Source organism: Myotis brandtii, unplaced genomic scaffold (genome assembly GCF_000412655.1).
Source record: "Myotis brandtii unplaced genomic scaffold, ASM41265v1 scaffold115, whole genome shotgun sequence".
Lineage (NCBI taxonomy): Eukaryota > Metazoa > Chordata > Mammalia > Chiroptera > Vespertilionidae > Myotis > Myotis brandtii.
In genome coordinates, this window is record NW_005353967.1 from 17,230,825 (window position 1) to 17,249,949 (window position 19,125).

Here is a 19,125-nt window from a genome sequence, read left to right on the forward strand (position 1 = left end):
CCAAAGAAAAAACTATTATAAATCTCATGTAGCTTTCCCGTTTTTAAGTTCAAAATATATTTTAATTATTTTTGGACATAGTACTTTTTTAGTTTTCCCTTAGAAGACTGCAGTTCTTCCAAGGTTACAGTGCAGGAGAGACCCCAGATGACCACAAGGTAGTGGACAGAAGAATCACCAACTCATAACATAACAATCTAGAACCATCCAGTGAAGGGAAAAAGAGCTTTACATAGGTCAGTAGCACATAGGGTGATACCACTTAGCATAGAGACTGATATTTGTCATAAGTGCCCTAAATTATTTTATAAAAACCATCTTATGATGAGGTTAGTCTTTTCTTTCTATGCCAAAACATGATAAAAAGTAATAAAATTTAGGAAGATGTATATAAACAATGAAATGAACTATTTAATGATTATATTAGAATATTCCTATCAGTTTATCTTAGTCATTTAGACTCCTCTATATTATAAAACATCTTTCTTAAAAGTAGTAATTTAGCCCTAGCCAGTTTGGCTCAGTAGATAGAGCGTTGGCCTGCGGGCTGAAGGGTCCCAGGTCCGATTCCTGTCAAGGGCACATGCTCGGGGTTCAGGCTTGATTCCCAGAAGGGGGCGTGCAGCTGATCAATGATTCTCTCTCATCATTGATGTTCCTATCTTTCTCCCTTCCTCTCTGAAATTAAAAAAAAAAAAAAGGAATTTGCTCTGTAACACAAAAAGAATGCACACATTTCACTATTGTTATAAATATACTACAACCCAGAATCTTTGATTATTTTTTAATGTGGATAATGTATACAAAAGACCTTTTTAAAGAATAAACATACATCCTAACTTATATTCTGGATCATTAATATAAGATAGCCCTGTGTTTCTACCAGTAAGTAAATTAACAATATTTGTTAAACTCAGAAATTACTCTTAGACTTTAAAATACCATGGAGATTTAAATAGCCCTCATTTCACCCTCGCTGGTTTGGCTCAGTGGATAGAGCATTGGCCTGCAGATTGAAGGGTCCCAGGTTCGATTCTGGTTAAGGGCACATGCCTGAGTTGTGGGCTTGATCCCCAGTAGAGTGTGTGCAAGAGGCAGCTGATCAATGATTCTCTCTAATCATTGATGTTTCTATCTCTCTATCCCTCGCCCTTCCTCTCCGAAATCAATAAAAATAATTTTAAAAGATAAATAAATAGCCCTCATTTCTGCTGTGAAAATAACTAACACAATCCTTTTTTTAAAAAAAATCATAGGAAGCCCTGGGGAGATAGATAATTACTGTTATTTTTATTATTTATATATTTATTTATGTACTTAACAAGGCATATAATTATGATTTTTTGCTAATATCTGGGTATTCTCTTTCAAACAGATATGCATTTTTTATTTATTGAACTTATTGGGCTGACATTGGTTAATAAATTATATAGGTTTCAAGTGTACAGTTCTATAGTGCATCATCTGTATGTTGTATTGTGTGTTCATCACTCAGTCAAGTCTCTTTCTGTCACCTTTTATCTCCCCTTTACTCTCTTCTACCTACCTCTACTGTTGCCTCTGACAATGAGTGTTTTGGTTTGGTTTGGTTTGGTTTGGTGTTTGCTTAATCCCTTCACCATTTTTTACCCACTATTATGTTTAAAATAGCATTTCACATCATTTCAGATTTTTTGCACTTAACATTATTATTTTTCTCTATTGTCATCACATATTTTAAAATCATACATATCAACTTCTTTGAGTCATCAGAGTGTTCTTCTTTTAAGGCATTGCCCCAAACACAATGTTAGCAAAAGTATGCAGTGATAAGAATAAACCAAATGGACAATACCAAATTCTTCCCAAAAGACAAGCTGTGATGGACTTCATCAAGGACTTACCCATTAGAAAGGTGAGATTTTTATATAAAATTTATCATACTCTGAGTTCTGAAGAGATACTATTTAGTAGGATAGTAATTGTTAGCTGAAAGGTTTTAAAACAGTAGGTAACAAGAACTGTACTGGATGATTGAATTTGGATTTGAAGAAATCTTTCTATTAAACCCTTAAATTGAAGTTTAGGATCTTATTTGCTGGAAAGTTTTAAGAAAGTAATAGATGACAGACTTTTCAGGGTACCCTTGCCAAGGAAAATAAAAATAAAAGGGATACTGGTAAAAGTCCTTTCAGCTGTAACTCATATACAATCTTAGTTCTAAAGTACAGGTTGCTTCCTGATTAATAAGTATGATACTTGAAAAAGATTTAGAATTTTAATTGTTTTGACAAAAAAACAAATTAAAACACTTTACCATCTTTAAAAAATGGTAAAATGATCCCTTAGGAGTTATAGAAAGGAGACTACATTTTATTTTTAAAGTTTCTAGATTTTTCTGCATATGTATGCTTCGTAAACAATAATTGCATATTCTTTTTGATGTGCTAGGACTTGCTTTTCTCACAACATAATGTATATGAGTGAATTTAAATAAAGCATTTCTCAATGCTCAAAAGAAAGGCTATATCAAAATATATAATGTATAATGATTACTGAATAGCTTAGTATATAAAGTGTAGCTATAAAGCAGTATTTTCCAATCTGGTTTTTAAGGTATGAGTAAGTATTCTATAAAAAAGGCTCGAGGGTCAAATAACCATAAAATCTACCACCCTTATGAGTCACAAAGATACTAGTATATTAAAGATTCATAAGTGTTGTAGTGAAAAATTCAACTCAAATTTGTTTATTCCACCATTCCCCAAATTTGTCTGACTACAGAACTCCTTATTTTTTTTAATTATTTTATTTTATTTATTTATTTTTGTTAATCTTCACCCAAGGATATTTTCACATTGATTTTCAGAAAGAGTGAAGGGAGGGGGAGTGACAGAGAGAGACAAACATGGATGGGAGAGAGACACATCAATTGGTTGCCTCCCGCATGCGCCCTGGCCAGGGCTGGGGGGCAAATCTGCAACCAAGGTACGTGCATGCCCTTGACCGGAATTGAACCTGCAGCCCTTCAGTTGGAGGGCCGATGCTCTAGCCACTGAGCCAAATCCACCAGGGCAGAACTCTTTATTTTAATGCTTTTAAAATTTTCATGGAATTTTAAATTTAAGTTTTCCATGGAACACTAGTTTAGGAAATGTGGCCAAAAAGAAATTAAAGCAGTTTTCTTATGAAGATAGTTATATTATTCATGTTTTTTATTGATTATAAAAGGTATAATGAGATTATAATATCAGTTCTTGCTTTAACTTAAAAATGTATTAATAATAAATATTGATTCTCTTCTAGGTTTCTGGAATAGGAAAAGTTACAGAGAAAATGTTAAAGGCCCTAGGAATTATTACTTGCACTGAACTCTACCAACAGAGGGCATTACTTTCTCTTCTTTTTTCTGAAACATCTTGGCGTTATTTCCTTCATATTTCCATGGGTCTAGGTTCAACACACCTGACAAGGTATCTATATGTATATTCATTCTGCTTTCTCTTTTTCTTTCCTTTTTTTTTTTAACTTTATTTTTATTGTTGACACTATTACAGATGTCCCCATTTTCTCCCCCTTTGTCAACTTCCACCCAACCCCTGCCCTTCCCTGCCCCCTGGCCATTACCATAACTATTGTCTATGTCTGTGGGATAACAGTTTTAATCATTGAAGTGGAGCCTATAAGGATAACATGTTTTAAAATTATTTTAGGCTGGTTCAATTTAGAATATAATTTTAAAATTAGAGTCCAACGACTGGATGTGGGAGAAAAGGAAAAGACGAATAAAGAATCACTTCTAGGCTGTTGGCTACAGCAATTGGATAGATGTACAAGAGAATGATAGGTACTTTCTTTTCTGCCTTGTGCTTTGTTTAGAACATAAGAATACTAGAACACTGGTGGTCTATGCCATGTGTAATCATATTAACATCTTATCTGTCTACATTATTTGGGTGATAGTTTTATTTTTAGATTTTAAAAACTCACTGTTTTTCATGATGTATAAATTTGATACATTAAATCCTCTTGTTTGACTTAAAGGAACTCAGTCTTTGAGAAAGCAAATAAAAACTTTTTCTTCTTCATTCAAGGGATGGAGAGAGGAAAAGCATGAGTGTTGAGAGGTAATATTTTGATATTATTGTTCATAATTTATGCTATTTTAAACTAACTTTTAATTTTTAGCAAAGTATCACTGAAATTTAAAAATCTGTTTTCAAACCTCAGAACAATTTTCAGCATGTCACACTCCTGAAGTAAATGTCCCAGTACACTGCCGTATTATCTTCACTTGCTATTCTCTGAATGGAAAAAAAGTACACTGCAGTTATTTATTTTTTCTTCCCCCCCTGCCCCCATCCCTGAAGTTATTTTTTTAATGTTGTTTTTTTTCCTATTCAGTGGAAACCAAGCATTTTAGGATTCCAAATCTTTTTTTTAAAATATATTTTATTGATTTTTTACAAAGAGGAAGGGAGAGGGATAGAGAGTCAGAAACACCGATGAGAGAGAAACATAGATCAACTGCCTCCTGCACACTCCCCACTGGGTATGTGCCCGCAACCAAGGTACATGCCCTTGACCGGAATCGAACCCAGGACCCTTCAGTCCGCAGGCTGACGCTCTATCCACTGAGCCAAACCGGTTAGGGCAGGATTCCAAATCTTAATTTCTAGACTTTATAAGAAAAATTATATTGAGAGGTTATTTGGTAAATTTAAGACATAACAATGGAAATTCTTCCTAAAACTCTTCAAGTATTGGTGAATGAGCAGAGGCATCAAATAATAAGATATTGATGAAAGAGAGCTTAGAGATTATCTGTTTCATTGGTTTACAATATTGTTCAGAAGTCAAATGAAATCTTGATGGAAACCTTATTGTTTTGGGGAATATGTCATTGTTTGAAAAGTCCCTCAATTTTCTCCTCAAAGCACCAAAGTTCCACTGAGACATTTAAGAACCATTGACCTAGTACAGAGTTATATTAATACTAGTTATATTAATGACTGAAAAAAATTGCTTTGAGGCTTAGATTTACATATAAGCAATTAAAGGAAAAGAGGGGAAACAAGCATCCAAGAATGAGATAGTATTGTCCTGTTTAATGAACTGTCACTATCCGTTGTGGTTTTAATCATCTTTTAAAAAATTATAGAGAGCCCTATCTGGTTTGGCACAGTGGATAGAGCGGCCTGCAGACTGAAGGGTCCTGGGTTTGATTCTGGTCATGGGCACAGGCCCAGGTTGCCGGCTTGATCCCCAATAGGGGGCATGCGTAAGGCAGCCAATTAGTGATTCTCTCTCATCATTGATGTTTCCATTTCTCTCTCCCTTCCTCTCTGAAATCAATAAAAATATATTTTAAAAAATTATAGAGAGAGCAAAAGTATAAAAGTACACTTTTACTGCCCCAGCTGGTGGCTCAGTTGGTTGGAGCGTTCTCCCATACACCAAAAGGTTGTGGATTTGATTCTTGGTCAGGGCACATACCTAAGTTGTGGGTTCCATCCCTGGTCGGGGCATATACAGGAGGCAACCGATAACACTGATCCATGTCCCTCCCCCACCCCTTCTCCCTCTTTCTTCCCCTCCCTCAAATCAAGAAAAACATATCCTTGGGTGAAGATTAAAAATAAAAAGTACACCTTTGCTAATCAGCTTAACTATCTAAATGATCTTCAATTATTAAGTAGATCTTAAATGCTTTTCACTTAATTATATCTTAATTCATCTGAAAACTTTATTCTGTACTGCAGGAAATATAACTAAATTATCCTGAATTATATTTTACTTTGTGCACCAAAATCATTCTTGTCTTTCTAGGACATTCAGTGAGATAAGTAAAGCAGAAGAACAGTACAAGTTGTGCCAAGAACTTTGCAGTGAACTTGCTCAAGATCTGCAGAAAGAAGGACTTAAGGTATTTTATTTTAGTGTAGTGTTCTTAGTTTTAAGTTTTTCTAATAATAAAATGCACTTTAATGCAAGAATTAGACTTTGAATACAAAGTGGGAAATGTCAGATAAGAGTATTCTCATCACCAGCAAAGAAATTTAATTCTGACCCTTAGTTGAAGCCTGTGATAAGGTCATTCTGTGAAGAAGAAACTTATAGGGTAGAGTGGTTCCAGTGTAACTCCCGAGGAGTTTATACTGTCTCAGGAATACATTTGAATAAGTTCAAAATCAGAGTTATATTAATATTAGAGAATAAAGCAAAGGGGGAAGGATTTTCCCAGAACTGTATTAACATTATAAATGCCTTTTCAGTCATCTTTAATGGTTTTCTCTTGTAGAGTAAGCATTTTGTTTCAAGGCTCTAATGCAGGTTGTTTAACACATTGAGAACAAAATCTGGAAGGCTTTGAACTTTGTGTTTTATAATCTTCACTCAAAACAATCTGTATTTACTGTTTTTCCAATACTCTCAAACCAGTTATTCAGAGTTATTACAAAATGTAATGGTGATTACCAGAGGGAAAGAGGAGGTGGTGGGAGGTAGAAAAGGGTAAGGAAGGGATAAATGGTGCGGGAAGGAGACTTGACTTGGAGTGGTGAGTATACAATACAATATACAGATGATGTATTATAGAATTGTACACCGAAACCTATAGTTTTATTAACCAATGTTACCACAGTAAATTCAATAAAAAATTTTAAGTATTAAGACATTATCACAAAGCATAGGATAATTAATTGATGAGTATTTTCTTATCATTTTTCTCTGTCATACTTTGATTGTAAAAAGAATTGATTTTTTTCAATGTTTAAATAATTTTCTTTTTAATCCTCACCTGAGGATATGTTTTTATTGACTTGAGAGAGAGAGAAAAACATCAGTGTGTGAGAGAAACATTGATCAGTTGCCTCCCCTACACCCCAACCAGGGATCAAACCTGCAAGCCAGATATGTGCACTGACCAGGAATTGAACCCACAACCTTTTGGTGTATGAGATGATGCTCCAACCAACTGAGCCACCCAGCCAGGGCCATTAAATAAACTTTTAATTTTAGAATCATTTTTAGATTTACAGAAAAATTGCCAAAATACTATACAGAGTTCCAGTATACCCAGTTTTCCTCATTATTTACTGCTTGTATTGCCAGAGTATATTTTTCAAAACTAAGAAACTGACATTAGCACATTGCTATTAACTAAACTGCAGAATTTATTTTCCCATTAATGTTCTCTTTCTGTTCCAGGATTCAGTCCAGGGAACCACATTGCATTTAGTTGTCATGTCTTCTCAGTCTTCTCTAGTCTGTGATAGTTTCTCAGTGTTTCCTTATTTTATATGACCTTGATTGTCTTGAGAAATACTGGCCAGATACCCTGCGGAATATCTCCCAACTTGCGTTTGTCAGGTAGTTTTCTTTAGATTAGACCATGGTTATGAGTTATAGAAAGAATACCACAGAGGTAAAATGTCCTCATCACATCCTATGAGGTACAGTAGTCCCCCCTTAGCTGAGATTTTGCTTTCCACAGTTTCAGTTATCCACAATCTGAAAACATTGAATGGAAAATACTTGAAATTAATCAAATCTTGTTTTACATTGTACATCGTTCTTAGTAGTGTAATGAAATCTCATGCTGTCCTGCTCCAACCTGCCCAGGATGTGAATTATCCCTTTGTCCAGCATGTCCACACTGTATATGCTACCCGCTGGTAATCACTTAATAGGAGTCTTAGTTAGCAGATTGTTTATAAGAGAGAGAGAAAGAGATCACATTCACATAACTTTTATTACAGTGTATTTTAATAATTGTCCTATTTTATTATTAGTTATGTTGTTAATCTCTTACTGTGCCTAATTTATAAATGAACTTTATCATGAGTATGTATGTATAGGAAAAAACATAGTATATATAGATAGGGTTTGGTGCTATCTGCAGTTTCCGGCATCCACTAGGCGTGTTGGAACATTTTCCCACAGATAAGGGGGAGCTACTGTATTTGATAGCTACATGATGTCATGGGAGATGCTAACCTTCATCCCTTGGTTATGGTAGTTCTCCATTGTGAAGTTACTATTTTTCCCTTTCTATTCACTATTCTTTGGAAGTGAGTCAATAAATCTAATCTACTCTCACTACCTCCAGGAGGTAGTAAAATATATGTAACATAAAATGTACTGTTTTAACCATTTTTAAGTGTACATTTCAGTGGCACTAAGAACATTCATACTGCATAGCCATCAGCACTGTCTATCTCCAGAACTCTTTCATTATCCCAAACTCTGTACCCATTTAACATTAATTTTAAAGGGAGTTCTAACATGTAAATTGTTTAGCATAGTATCTGTTGTATACTAGGCACACAATAAGTATGCGCTATCCACAGACCTTTTCACTGAGGCTCTATTAGAAAGACTTTTTTCCTTCCTTTTTAGATACTGAATTGACCTCTAAACGAGCTTGGTGAAAAAGAAAAATGATTACTTAACTTTGCCCTTTATATAAAAGTCTCATAAAAATTCATTTGGAGAGGAGAGTAATAATTATTGGTTAAAATGGGATTTTTTAATTACTTTTGGATTTCAGTTATTCTTTATGACAATTTTATTACTATGTTTTAGAAATAATTGATTATACTTTCATATTATATGTACATATGAGAGCTTTATGAGTTTTTCTAACCTGTAAAATAACTTTTTTTCTAGAAGTTAGCAAGCCATATGTAATGTATTCTGCTTATTATAGGGTAGAACTGTTACCATTAAGCTGAAGAATGTGAATTTTGAAGTAAAAACTCGTGCATCTACAGTTTCATCTGTTGTGTCTACTGCAGAAGAAATATTTGCTATTGCCAAAGAATTGCTAAGAACAGAAATTGATGCTGATTTTCCACATCCCTTGAGATTAAGACTTATGGGTATGACTTTTCTTGCTTTTCCTTAAATAGCTAGACTTTCCTAAAGAATCAACTTTGGAAATATTCTCACCTCCAATTTATTTCTTAAAACTGTTTAGGAATTTGTACTTATGCTGCTGCCATTTTTCTTAATGCTTAGAACCTGATGCATATGAAGCTATGATGATTAATTTAATTCCAGAAAGAACCAATAAAAGTTGTCCTTCTCCTTACAAATATTGAAATCCTTGGGGCTAGGCTTTTCAGATTTTAGAAAACATACTGAGTATATTTTGAGATCTGAGGAAACACTTCATGTTCAAACACATTAATATTTTTGTAGCAAAACAAAAAATATTCACACTGAGTCGTAAAAACTCTAAAGAGTTCGTTATAAGCAACCGTATGTTGCTTGCAATTTATCTGGGCTTTTTGGATTTCAGAATTACAGATGAGGGACTAAAGCACTATTTAGCCACCACATGGTAGAAAAAAAAATAAAAAAACAAACAAACCATGTTTCTAAAGTGAATTGGGTAAGAGAATGTTTATGGATAAGCACCCCAAATGCCAATTTAGTATACTACTAAGAGTGGGTCATTAACCATATTTTCTCTCTCTTTTTTTTTTTTTTCAGTTGATCAGCATGGTTGGGTTCTTCCTTTATTGTCCTCTTACATCTGTATTTATCTTTTTTTTTTAAAGACAAAGGACACTGGACATTAAGAAAGAGGTCCACCCCAGTCTTTATCATCTATTGCAGTTACTTTTCTTCTTGTGTGTACTCTGCTAGAACCATATTTTCATATATGAAAGACAGCAGCTGCTGAGTTCAATTGAATAAAGTATATTAACTAAAAAGAACTAAGAATTGATGTTAATAGCAGCTTTATTCATAATTGCTAAAACTTGGAAGCAACCAAAATGTCCTTCAGTAGTAGGTCAACGGAGACTGTGGTACATCCCTACAATAGAATATATTTAGCCATAAAGAAAATTAGCTATCGCCCTGGCTGGTGTTAGACCCACGCACCAAAGGGTCTCGGGTTCGATTTTCAGTCAAGGGCACGAACCTGGGTTTCAGGTTCATCCCACCCCAGTTGGGCACTGTTCAGGTGGCAGCCAATTGATGTGTCTCTCTCACACCGATGTTCCTCTCTTTCTCTCGCTCTCTCCCTCCCTCCCTCCCTTCTACTCTCTCTAAAAAGCAATGGAAAAAATATCCTTGGATAAGGATTAACAAAATAAGAAACAAAAAGAAATGAGCTATCAAACCATGAAAGACATGGAGGAATCTTAAGTGTATGTTATTAACTGAAAGAAACCAATCTGAAAAGCCTACGTACTGTATTATTCCAACCATATAACATTCTGGAAAAGATATGTAGACACTAAAAATATCAGTAGTTATCAAGGGTTGGTGGGAAGGGAGGAATGAACAGGCAGAACACAGAGGATTTTTAGGGCAGTGAAACTATGCTGTATGATGCTATGAAGGTAGATACATATCATTATACATTTGTCAAAACCTATAGAATGTGTAACACCCAAAATGAATCCAATATAAACTATGGACTTTGACTGATAATGTTGTGTCAGTATAGGTTCATTGGTTGTAACATAGGTACCACTCTGGTGGGGGTGTTGATATATGTGTATATGAGTACCACCCCCACACATATACACATGGGAACTCTGTACTTATTGCTCAGTTTTGCTGTCAACCTAAAATTGCTCTAAAAACTAAAGCCTATTGAAAAAAAAGAGCTAAAGTATCTATGTAGTTGACTCTAATTAGTTACTCGGTATTTATTAAGTGGTATCATGTGTTAAGATGTTAATTGAAAGACCCATATAAACATCTAACTCAAATAGATACCTACTAATTAGTAATACCCAGTTTTATAAAGGAAAGTATATATTTCAACTCAAAATGCCAGCTTTGGAAAAACATCCTTTAATTTAGAAAATATACAGTGTTGTTTATTATTATTTTGGAACAGCCTTTTGTAAATATGTCATAACAGTACTTGCAAAATGTTTTTATGAATTATGAGTGAATTGGCTTTTTAAATTTGAAATTGACTAATTGTGCTTGGTTTAATTTAGGTGTGCGGCTCTCTAGTTTTCCCAATGAAGAAGATAAGAAACACCAACAACGGAGTATTGTTGGTTTCTTACAAGCTGGAAACCAAACCCTGTCAGCCACTGGGTGTATAGAGAAAACTGACAAAGATCAGTTTTTAAAACCTGTAGAAATGTCTCAAAAGAAGAGTTTCTTTGATAAAAAACGATCGGAAAGGAAATGGAGTCACCAAGACACATTTAAATGTGAAACTGTGAATGAACAAGGTGTACAGACATCACAACCATTCCAAGTTTTAAAGAAGATGAGTGAGAATTTAGAAACATCAGAGAGTTCAAGTAACAATCAGATATTTACCTGTCCTGTTTGCTTTAGGGAGCAAGGAAGCATCAGTCTGGAAACCTTTAATAAACATGTAGATGCATGTCTCGGTGGACCTACGGTGAGTGAAATGTTCTCATGTTCACATGCTTCCTCTACAGAAGTTAAGAAAGAAAATGTACATCATTCTTTTTCACTCTGTGAGAAGCAGGATTCTGAAACCCATCAGAAGAATATAGAAATCACTTCAGAAGATTGTGTCGAGTTGGTAGAGACTGTATGTAATCCATCTGAAGCCGAAAGTGTAGATGCTTTAAGTAATGAGCTCAGCAAAGAGGAACGTTCTAATCTTCCAAGCACATCGTTTAATATTGAACGCTGTCATCAGAATTCTTCTTGTACTGTTTCATTACAAAATGAAGATTCCGGGTCACTGAGGAGGCAGGAAACCCTCCAGCCTTGTTCATATGAAGTGATAACAGACCAGGCTCTAATTTGTCCTGTTTGTAACCTAGAGCAAAAGACTTCAGATCTTACCCTGTTCAATGTGCATGTGGATATTTGCTTAAATAAAGGCATTATCCAGGAACTGGAAGAGGATAAAGTTAATCCAGTAAATCAGCCCAAAGAAAGCACCAAAAGTACTGGTAAGTTTGCAGTAATTTTAAAGAACTTTATTTTCCAGGAATGTTTTATTAAAATTGAGATCATTGTTAAACCTTAAACACATAATATTAAAGTGACAGTTTATTTAGGTGCCTGTTAGTTACCTTCTTATAAGTTAGAATGAATTGAAACCATTAGATTTTAAATTTAGGGGAAACTTTGGTTTGGGCTTGATTTAGCACAGAATGAACTCAGAAGTTTAGGGAGCTGAGTGATATAACAAAAAAAAGAAATATCCTTCAGAGAACATTTGTCAAGGCACAGCGGTAAATTAACAATAACTTACATAGCCAGAAAGCCTCTTTAACTTGTTCTTTGGTAGTTCTGACTCTGGCCAATTTTCAAAAATAAAATTAAGTGTAACACTAATAAAATAATTATAAAGAAATTATGCTATCAAGTTAGTTTCTGGTATGTATAAATATGAACTGTGTAATACTAAGGAATTTTTTTATTATCTTTGTATCAGTCAGCTCTAACTTTTTACATTTTTATGCAACCCTTTAATTATTTCTTATTATTCACTATGGAATTTTTTCATTTTTCTTCCCTCTAAAGGTAACTCAGGCAGAGTACAGAAGACCATAACAAAAACCAAAAGGTATGGCTAATTTGAGTCTTAGTAAAGCTAGCTATAAAAATCATATTTTGAGGTTGAATTTTTAGATGTTAACATTTTCTTTTATATAAAGTACAATTTTAAAAAATCAATTATTTGCAAAATTATTTTTTTTAAATCTCTTTCTGCATTTTAATTTGTTGTTGTTTTTTAATTCCAGGTCAGGATCGATGACAAAACCCTCAACAGCAAAAAAAATAAAACCAAACAATCCCAGACACACCCTGGATATCTTTTTTAAGTGAACATTGAACATTTAAATTGAAACTTGTTTTTATAATCATTGAGCTATTCCTCATTTTAAGTTTACAGATTCATTTAGTGAATGGCCAATGCAGCAATTTCTCCCCAATATTTCCTGTACATGAATTTGGAATATATACTAATTTACTTCTGTATACCTTTTTGATATCATAAGAATTGCACTTCCAGTTAGAGATATTTTTAAAATGAGAAATTAAGGAATGGGATCAAAAATTGATTTCTGTGTTTATTAAGTTTTATAGTGAATATAAAACCATATATTTGTAAGGGCTCTCAGAGGTTCACAGAAACCCTTTTTAGCATAAGAACTTTTCAGCACTTAACCATTTGTTGGCACTGGTCTGCTATATGTGATCATAGTGTCTTCTACAATTTTGTATATTTGTATTTTAGCTCCTCGTACCTTCAGATACCTCATGAGCATTCATAATTAATATTTATCATGCATTCTATGAAGAATATTAGCTTAGCAGAACTAGCATAAGTGGTTCTGTTCCTTTCAGGATAATAGTATCACAGTATTATTTTCTGTGTTAAAAAAATTTTGCTTAAATATGACTATTCATTTGATTTTTTAATTTAAAATTCCTTCTTATGAATAAGCACTTGATCCACTTTAAAAATTTTTTGTCTAAGATATAAAGTAATTATTTTCTTATCTAGGACTTTAAATGGCAATTATGTCTGTACTCTACACAAATCTATAAAGAATAAATTGTACATTCACTTTATTTTTATATAACCTTCTAGAGAAAAATGTATAAAAGATGAGTGTGTATTATAATAGCTCATTTATCTTAGTTATATTTATGTCATGTTTTTATTAATATTTCTGAAAAAAGACAGCTTAACAGTAAGTAGTTAACTTAAGTAGTTTCTCCAGATAATTTAGTGCTATCAGTAAGAGTTTTTATCATTAATAAGTATTTAATTGAAACATGAAGATGATGGTCATTTTGTGGCTGTTTTAAAGAAACAAATCTTTTGTTCTCTTATATCGCTTTTGTTTTTTTCAATTGTAGATAGCACCATATTTGTTTTCTGCCTTCCCTCAAGTTTATATTTATTGTGTTTTCAACATTAAATACTAAATTATTTTCATTTAGATGATTTATTGAATGTTATTTAGTCATATTTAATAATAATTCAAAATAAAATTTAAAATATGTAGTCGATCTTTTAGCCAATAGAAATGGTTTCCTTCCTTTCCACTCTTTTTCCACCTTAGTGCTTTTATTCTATTTTCTTTGCTAAAAATTCTCTTCACATCCTTTTCTGTTTAATCTAATTCCTCCAACTCATTTTCTTTTCTATTATAATTTTCCTTTGGGGCATTTTTAGAAAATACAGCAAAGCTACAAAGTATAAGCACTTATAATCTTATCTACTTAATAGGGTCAGAATATAAGGAAGGACTTGGGAGAACATATTTGTAGCACAATAACTGAGAAAAAACTAGTATCCAGAGTATATAATCCAGAATATATAAATGACTTCAATGAATCAGGAAAAGAAAAAAGACAGCCAATAGAAATTTGGATAAAAGACTTTAAATGGCACTTGACATAAAAAGAAATATAAATAGCCAAGAAACATGCACATATTCTCAGCCATTTTAGTAATAGGGAAATGAAAAGTGAAAACACAAAGAAGTGTCATTACAACCCTACCAGATGCACAAAAATGAAAAAAGGGTTCATTGTTCTGTTCATGATTTGGAGCAACATGAATCTTACTTTGAAAACAATCACTTTGGAAAACAGTTTGCCTTTCTCAACAACCCAGCAACTGCACTCCTAAATATACACCTTTCCTGGTTATTTTCTTTTTCTTTTTTTAAAATATATTTTCATTGATTTTTAGAGAGAAAGGAAGGAGAGGGAGATAGAAACATCAATGATGAGGGAATCATCGGTCAGCTGCCTCCTGCATGCTCCCTACTGGGGATTGAACCTGCAACCTGGGCATGTGCCCTGACCAGTAATCGAATCGGTGACCACTTGGTTCATGGGTCAACACTCAACCACTGAGCCACACTGGCTGGGCTCCTGGTTATTTTCTATTTTTCCTCCAGATCACACTTTGCCCTTCAGTACCCTGCGTTATGTCTATCAGGGTGTCATGGCAATGGGGAAGCCACTGCAGAAGATGTGAGGGAAGAAGAAAGGTGAAGTTGCGTATTTAGTCCTTCATGTACCTTTTTGTTAAGTTCCTTGACCTAAGGTCACAACCTCTTGTAGGTGTCCATCTTCATATTGCATTCTCTGCTCGCTCTCCAGGTTCTGATAATCCGTTTCTTTCCTCACCTCTTCAGCCTAGGAGTGGCAACAGAGCCTTGCTCTTAATAGCCCTGGGGTGCTGCACTACCCTTTATGGTTTCCCCATACCCTGCCCGCACCTATAGAGATGGTCCCTTTCTTAAACTCGTCTCAAATTACAATTTTTTTTTTTTCCTGCCAGAACCCTAGTTAATACATTGCTCTGGGAAAACTATTGAACATATTTCCTAGGAAGCATGTATACTAGTAAGAATGCTCATAGTAGTACTATACTAGTAATAGCCAAGAATTGGAAATAAACCAAATATTCAGCAGTGGTGGGATGGTTACATTCTATCATTGTATATTCCAACAATAGAATTCTACACAGTGATGAAAAATCAGAACGTGGATGGATATCACAAAGATAATGTGGAGCAAAAGAAGCAAGTAATAGAAGGATGCCATCAGCATGATTCCATTTATATAAAATTCAAAACAGTTAAAGCTAGACTACATTGTTTTAAAGATGTGTCCATATGAAATCAAAGCATTTTAAAAAGCAAGAGTGTTGTTGTCCCAATGGTTAGAATAATGATTTCCTCTGAGTGAAGGTAGGCGAATGTGATTGGGCAATGGCACCTGGAGCTTCTGGGATGCTGGCAGTGTTCTTCTGTTCCTTGTCTTGTGAGGTGATTGTATGGATATTCATTAAAAAATATTCTTTAAGCTGTACAAATATATTTTATGCACTCTTGTTCATATGTGACCTATATCACAATAAAAAAAAATGGTAGAAACTGTTTTGCTCATCTGCCTTTTCCTCCATCTCTGCAGGCTACTAACTTCAATAGAGAAAAAGTACATTTCTCTCTTCTAGGACTTTGCTGAACACAGCAAGAAAGTACCATCCTATACCAACATTTTGAGTTTTTCTTCTAATACTTCCCCTAATACTACAGCCTCAATCAGCATTTGGTCTGCCTTCCAAAGGACAGCAGTTGACAATTTGACCTAATACTTTGTCACCATCAAATAAGTCACCAGCTTTTCAGTCAGTGATATTTGTGTCCCCACTGCCCAAAGTCCTCCCTCAAACACTAAGCCAATTCTGTACATTAGGTTTTGTTACTTGCAGCACCCTACTTTCTGTATGAGTTCAGAATTTCACTTCAGCTGTGAGTTACAAAGGCCCAAATGAGAGCTTTTTTAAAAAAAATCCGTTTTAATTTTCACTTGAAGCCTACGATTTTCTTGGCCTCATGCAGTCAATTTCAGGTCACAAGATGGGCTTTTCCACATCCAACCCTACATGTGAGTTCCAGGTAGGAGGACAAGAAAGTGAAAATTACAAAAGGGCAACAAATTTGTCCCTCTTTAAGGAGCTTTCCTGGAAACCCCACATAATTTCCACATATCTCAAACTGTCATATTGTAGGGCAACTAATAAGGATTCCCCATATAGGGAACTGGGAAATGGAGTTTTTAGCTGGGTCCATTGCTACCCCAAACTGAATCAGGGTCTGTTAGTAATTCTACCTGTACCATAAAAAAATTCCTATTAAAAACTAGATAAATTATCACATTGGTGAAATTTTAGAAGCATTTCTTAGTAGGAGGTCCTAGCCAATTTAATAAATAATATGAATGAAACTGGAAACAAAAATAAAACTTTATTGTTAGTGTGTTTGTCTTTTTTTTAAAATCTAGATTTAATAAGAGTTCAACAAGGTTATGACTACAAGATCAATATATAAAATGAATAGCATTCCTAGACCATAATAACCAATTAGAAGATATAATAAAAATAATCTCTTATAGGACAATGATCTACAAGATACCTAAATGGCAGGGATCTATCAAGAAATATGCAAGAACTTGGGAACTACAAAATATTACTGAAAGATCAATAGTACATCTGAGGAAATGAAATAAGTAACTTCATGATAGGAAGGATGATAAAACTTGTCCCCAAATTTTTCTATAAATTCAGTGAAAATATAAACAAAATCCCTCATGTTTTTTTCTTGGGAGTTAAGTAGATCCTAAATGTTATATGGAAAAGCAAAAGCTCAAGAATAAGAAGGCAGAAGCACAGGTCCTATTACATACCAAGATTTATTATAAAGCTATAGTAACATTATTTATTATGAAGCTATAGTGTTACTATAGCTTTATAATAAATCTAGGGCACAAAATGTTCTCTTGTATAATTAAGAAATAATCACTTTTGCTTTGTAATACACAATTGGGTTAGCAGTTCAAGAAAAACTCAAATGATATGGTGAGAATTGGAAACGTGATTCCATTTACTAAGCAAACCATAATATTGAACTTGTCCCCCTTACAAATGTGAGTTAATTTATGACAATCTTAGTATCTCATTGTTGCTGTCTACAGAAGGCTCAGGGCGACAGAAGGTAATCCAGAAGCAAATGGTGGTAAACCTCTCTAACTGCAGTCTCGTAAATTTACTATAATTTCAAACTCATATATATATATACCTGGATATACATACATTACACACACACACAAAACCTCTGCCAAACTCCTGTCTACCTTTGTGGGGCCTCTTGAAAACATCCACTACTTTCTATACCTTTTATCAACCCCTTAGCAGTTACCTAATCTCTGGCTTTCCAACTCATTTTTCAATTTTCATCAGTTTCTCTCTCTCTTTTTAAACATTTAATCACCTTTATTTATTGTTTGTTTGTTTTTGTTAATCCTCACCCAAGGATATTTTTCCATTGACTTTTAGAGAGAATGGAAGAGAGAGGGAAAGACAGAGAGAAACATTGATGTGAGAGAAACATTGATGTGAGAGAAAACACATGGATTGGTTGCCTTCTGCAGGAGCCCTAGCCAGGGCCGGGCCGGGGAGGAGTCTGCAACCAAGGTACATGCCTTTGACTAGAATCAAAAGGGAGAGCAGGCTGATGCTCTATCCACTGAGCCAAACCGGCCAGGGCTCTCTCCCTTCTCTTATGTCCTGCACCCGCGCATCTGTGTGCACACAGACAAAACAATTGGGGTAGTTCTGGGGTCAAATCTAGTTTTGTTATGAGGCTCAATTTTTTTTCACTCCTAGGATATGCTACACTTGCAATGTGCCGGCTGGAGCCGTCCCACAGGTGTGAGCTGGTTTTATTGGTTTGGTTGTAATCCATTAGACACGCCATGGGATTCCGAGCAGAGGCCCTGGTTGTCCTTCAGTATTCCATTTTCCTTGCATATTATTAGAACTTTAGCTTGGCACATGGTGGCCAAAGTAGATGACTGTGTCTCACCAATTCGTTATTGTACAAACTACCAAGGAAGTGATAAAACCCAAGACGAGGAGCCCGGTAAGACACAGCCGCATTGAAACGGGACACCAAGGCTTACACCTAACGGGAAGGACTTGAGAGTGTCCCTCTATTCCAGGGTGGGCAAACTTTTTGACTCGAGGGCCACAATGGGTTCTTAAACTGGACCGGAGGGCCAGAACAAAAGCATGGATGGAGTGTTTGTGTGAACTAATATAAATTCAAAGTAAATATCATTACATAAAAGGGTACGGGGTTTTTTTTTTTTTTTTAGTTTTATTCTTTTCAAACGGGCCGGATCCGGCCCGGGGGCTGTAGTTTGCCCACGGCTGCTCTATTCCAAAGAAAGTCCTGGAAGCCCATGCAGAAATGGGTTTGTGCTGAGGTTCCGATCAAAATTGTGCGAAGAATTGCTGGAGAATGAGCGGGCGTTTCCTCCGAATGCTTTCTTCAGGGAAAACCGAACCATGTCACGTGCGCGCCACACCTGCGCGACCTCACACCTGTGCAGCCGGCAGACTGCCCACAGAACCGGACTCGGACTCGGACTCCGACTCGGGCGGACCTCACACCTGTGCAGCCGGCCGGCCGCCCACAGAACCCGGACTCGGACTCAGACTCGGACCCGGACTCGGACTCAGACGGACCTCACACCTGTGCAGCCAGCGGCCGCCCACAGAACCCGGACTCCGACCCGGACTCGGACTCGGGCTCGGGCGGACCTCACACCAGTGCAGCCGGCCGGTGCCCACAGAACCTGGAC

General features: G+C 35.2%; 2 protein-coding genes across 4 annotated transcripts in view; both read left to right on the forward strand.

The window, feature by feature from the left end:
- Positions 1-14,432, forward strand: part of POLK (polymerase (DNA directed) kappa) — a 56,761-nt gene extending 42,329 nt beyond the window's left edge. For all 3 annotated transcript variants that reach the window (XM_005858045.2, XM_014549870.1, XM_014549868.1), the window contains 8 exons: positions 1,770-1,894; positions 3,286-3,452; positions 4,074-4,106; positions 5,809-5,905; positions 8,690-8,861; positions 10,950-11,894; positions 12,472-12,514; positions 12,693-14,432. In XM_005858045.2, coding sequence (XP_005858107.1) covers positions 1,770-1,894; positions 3,286-3,452; positions 4,074-4,106; positions 5,809-5,905; positions 8,690-8,861; positions 10,950-11,894; positions 12,472-12,514; positions 12,693-12,777 — 1,667 coding nt within the window. In that variant the 3' untranslated portion in view covers positions 12,778-14,432. The remainder of the gene's footprint in view (positions 1-1,769; positions 1,895-3,285; positions 3,453-4,073; positions 4,107-5,808; positions 5,906-8,689; positions 8,862-10,949; positions 11,895-12,471; positions 12,515-12,692) is intronic.
- A 3,881-nt stretch (positions 14,433-18,313) lies between these two features.
- ANKDD1B (ankyrin repeat and death domain containing 1B) overlaps positions 18,314-19,125 on the forward strand; it is a 39,009-nt gene continuing 38,197 nt past the window's right edge. The window contains 1 exon segment of the mRNA XM_014550592.1: positions 18,314-18,401. Within this exon segment, the coding sequence (XP_014406078.1) occupies positions 18,314-18,401 (88 nt within the window).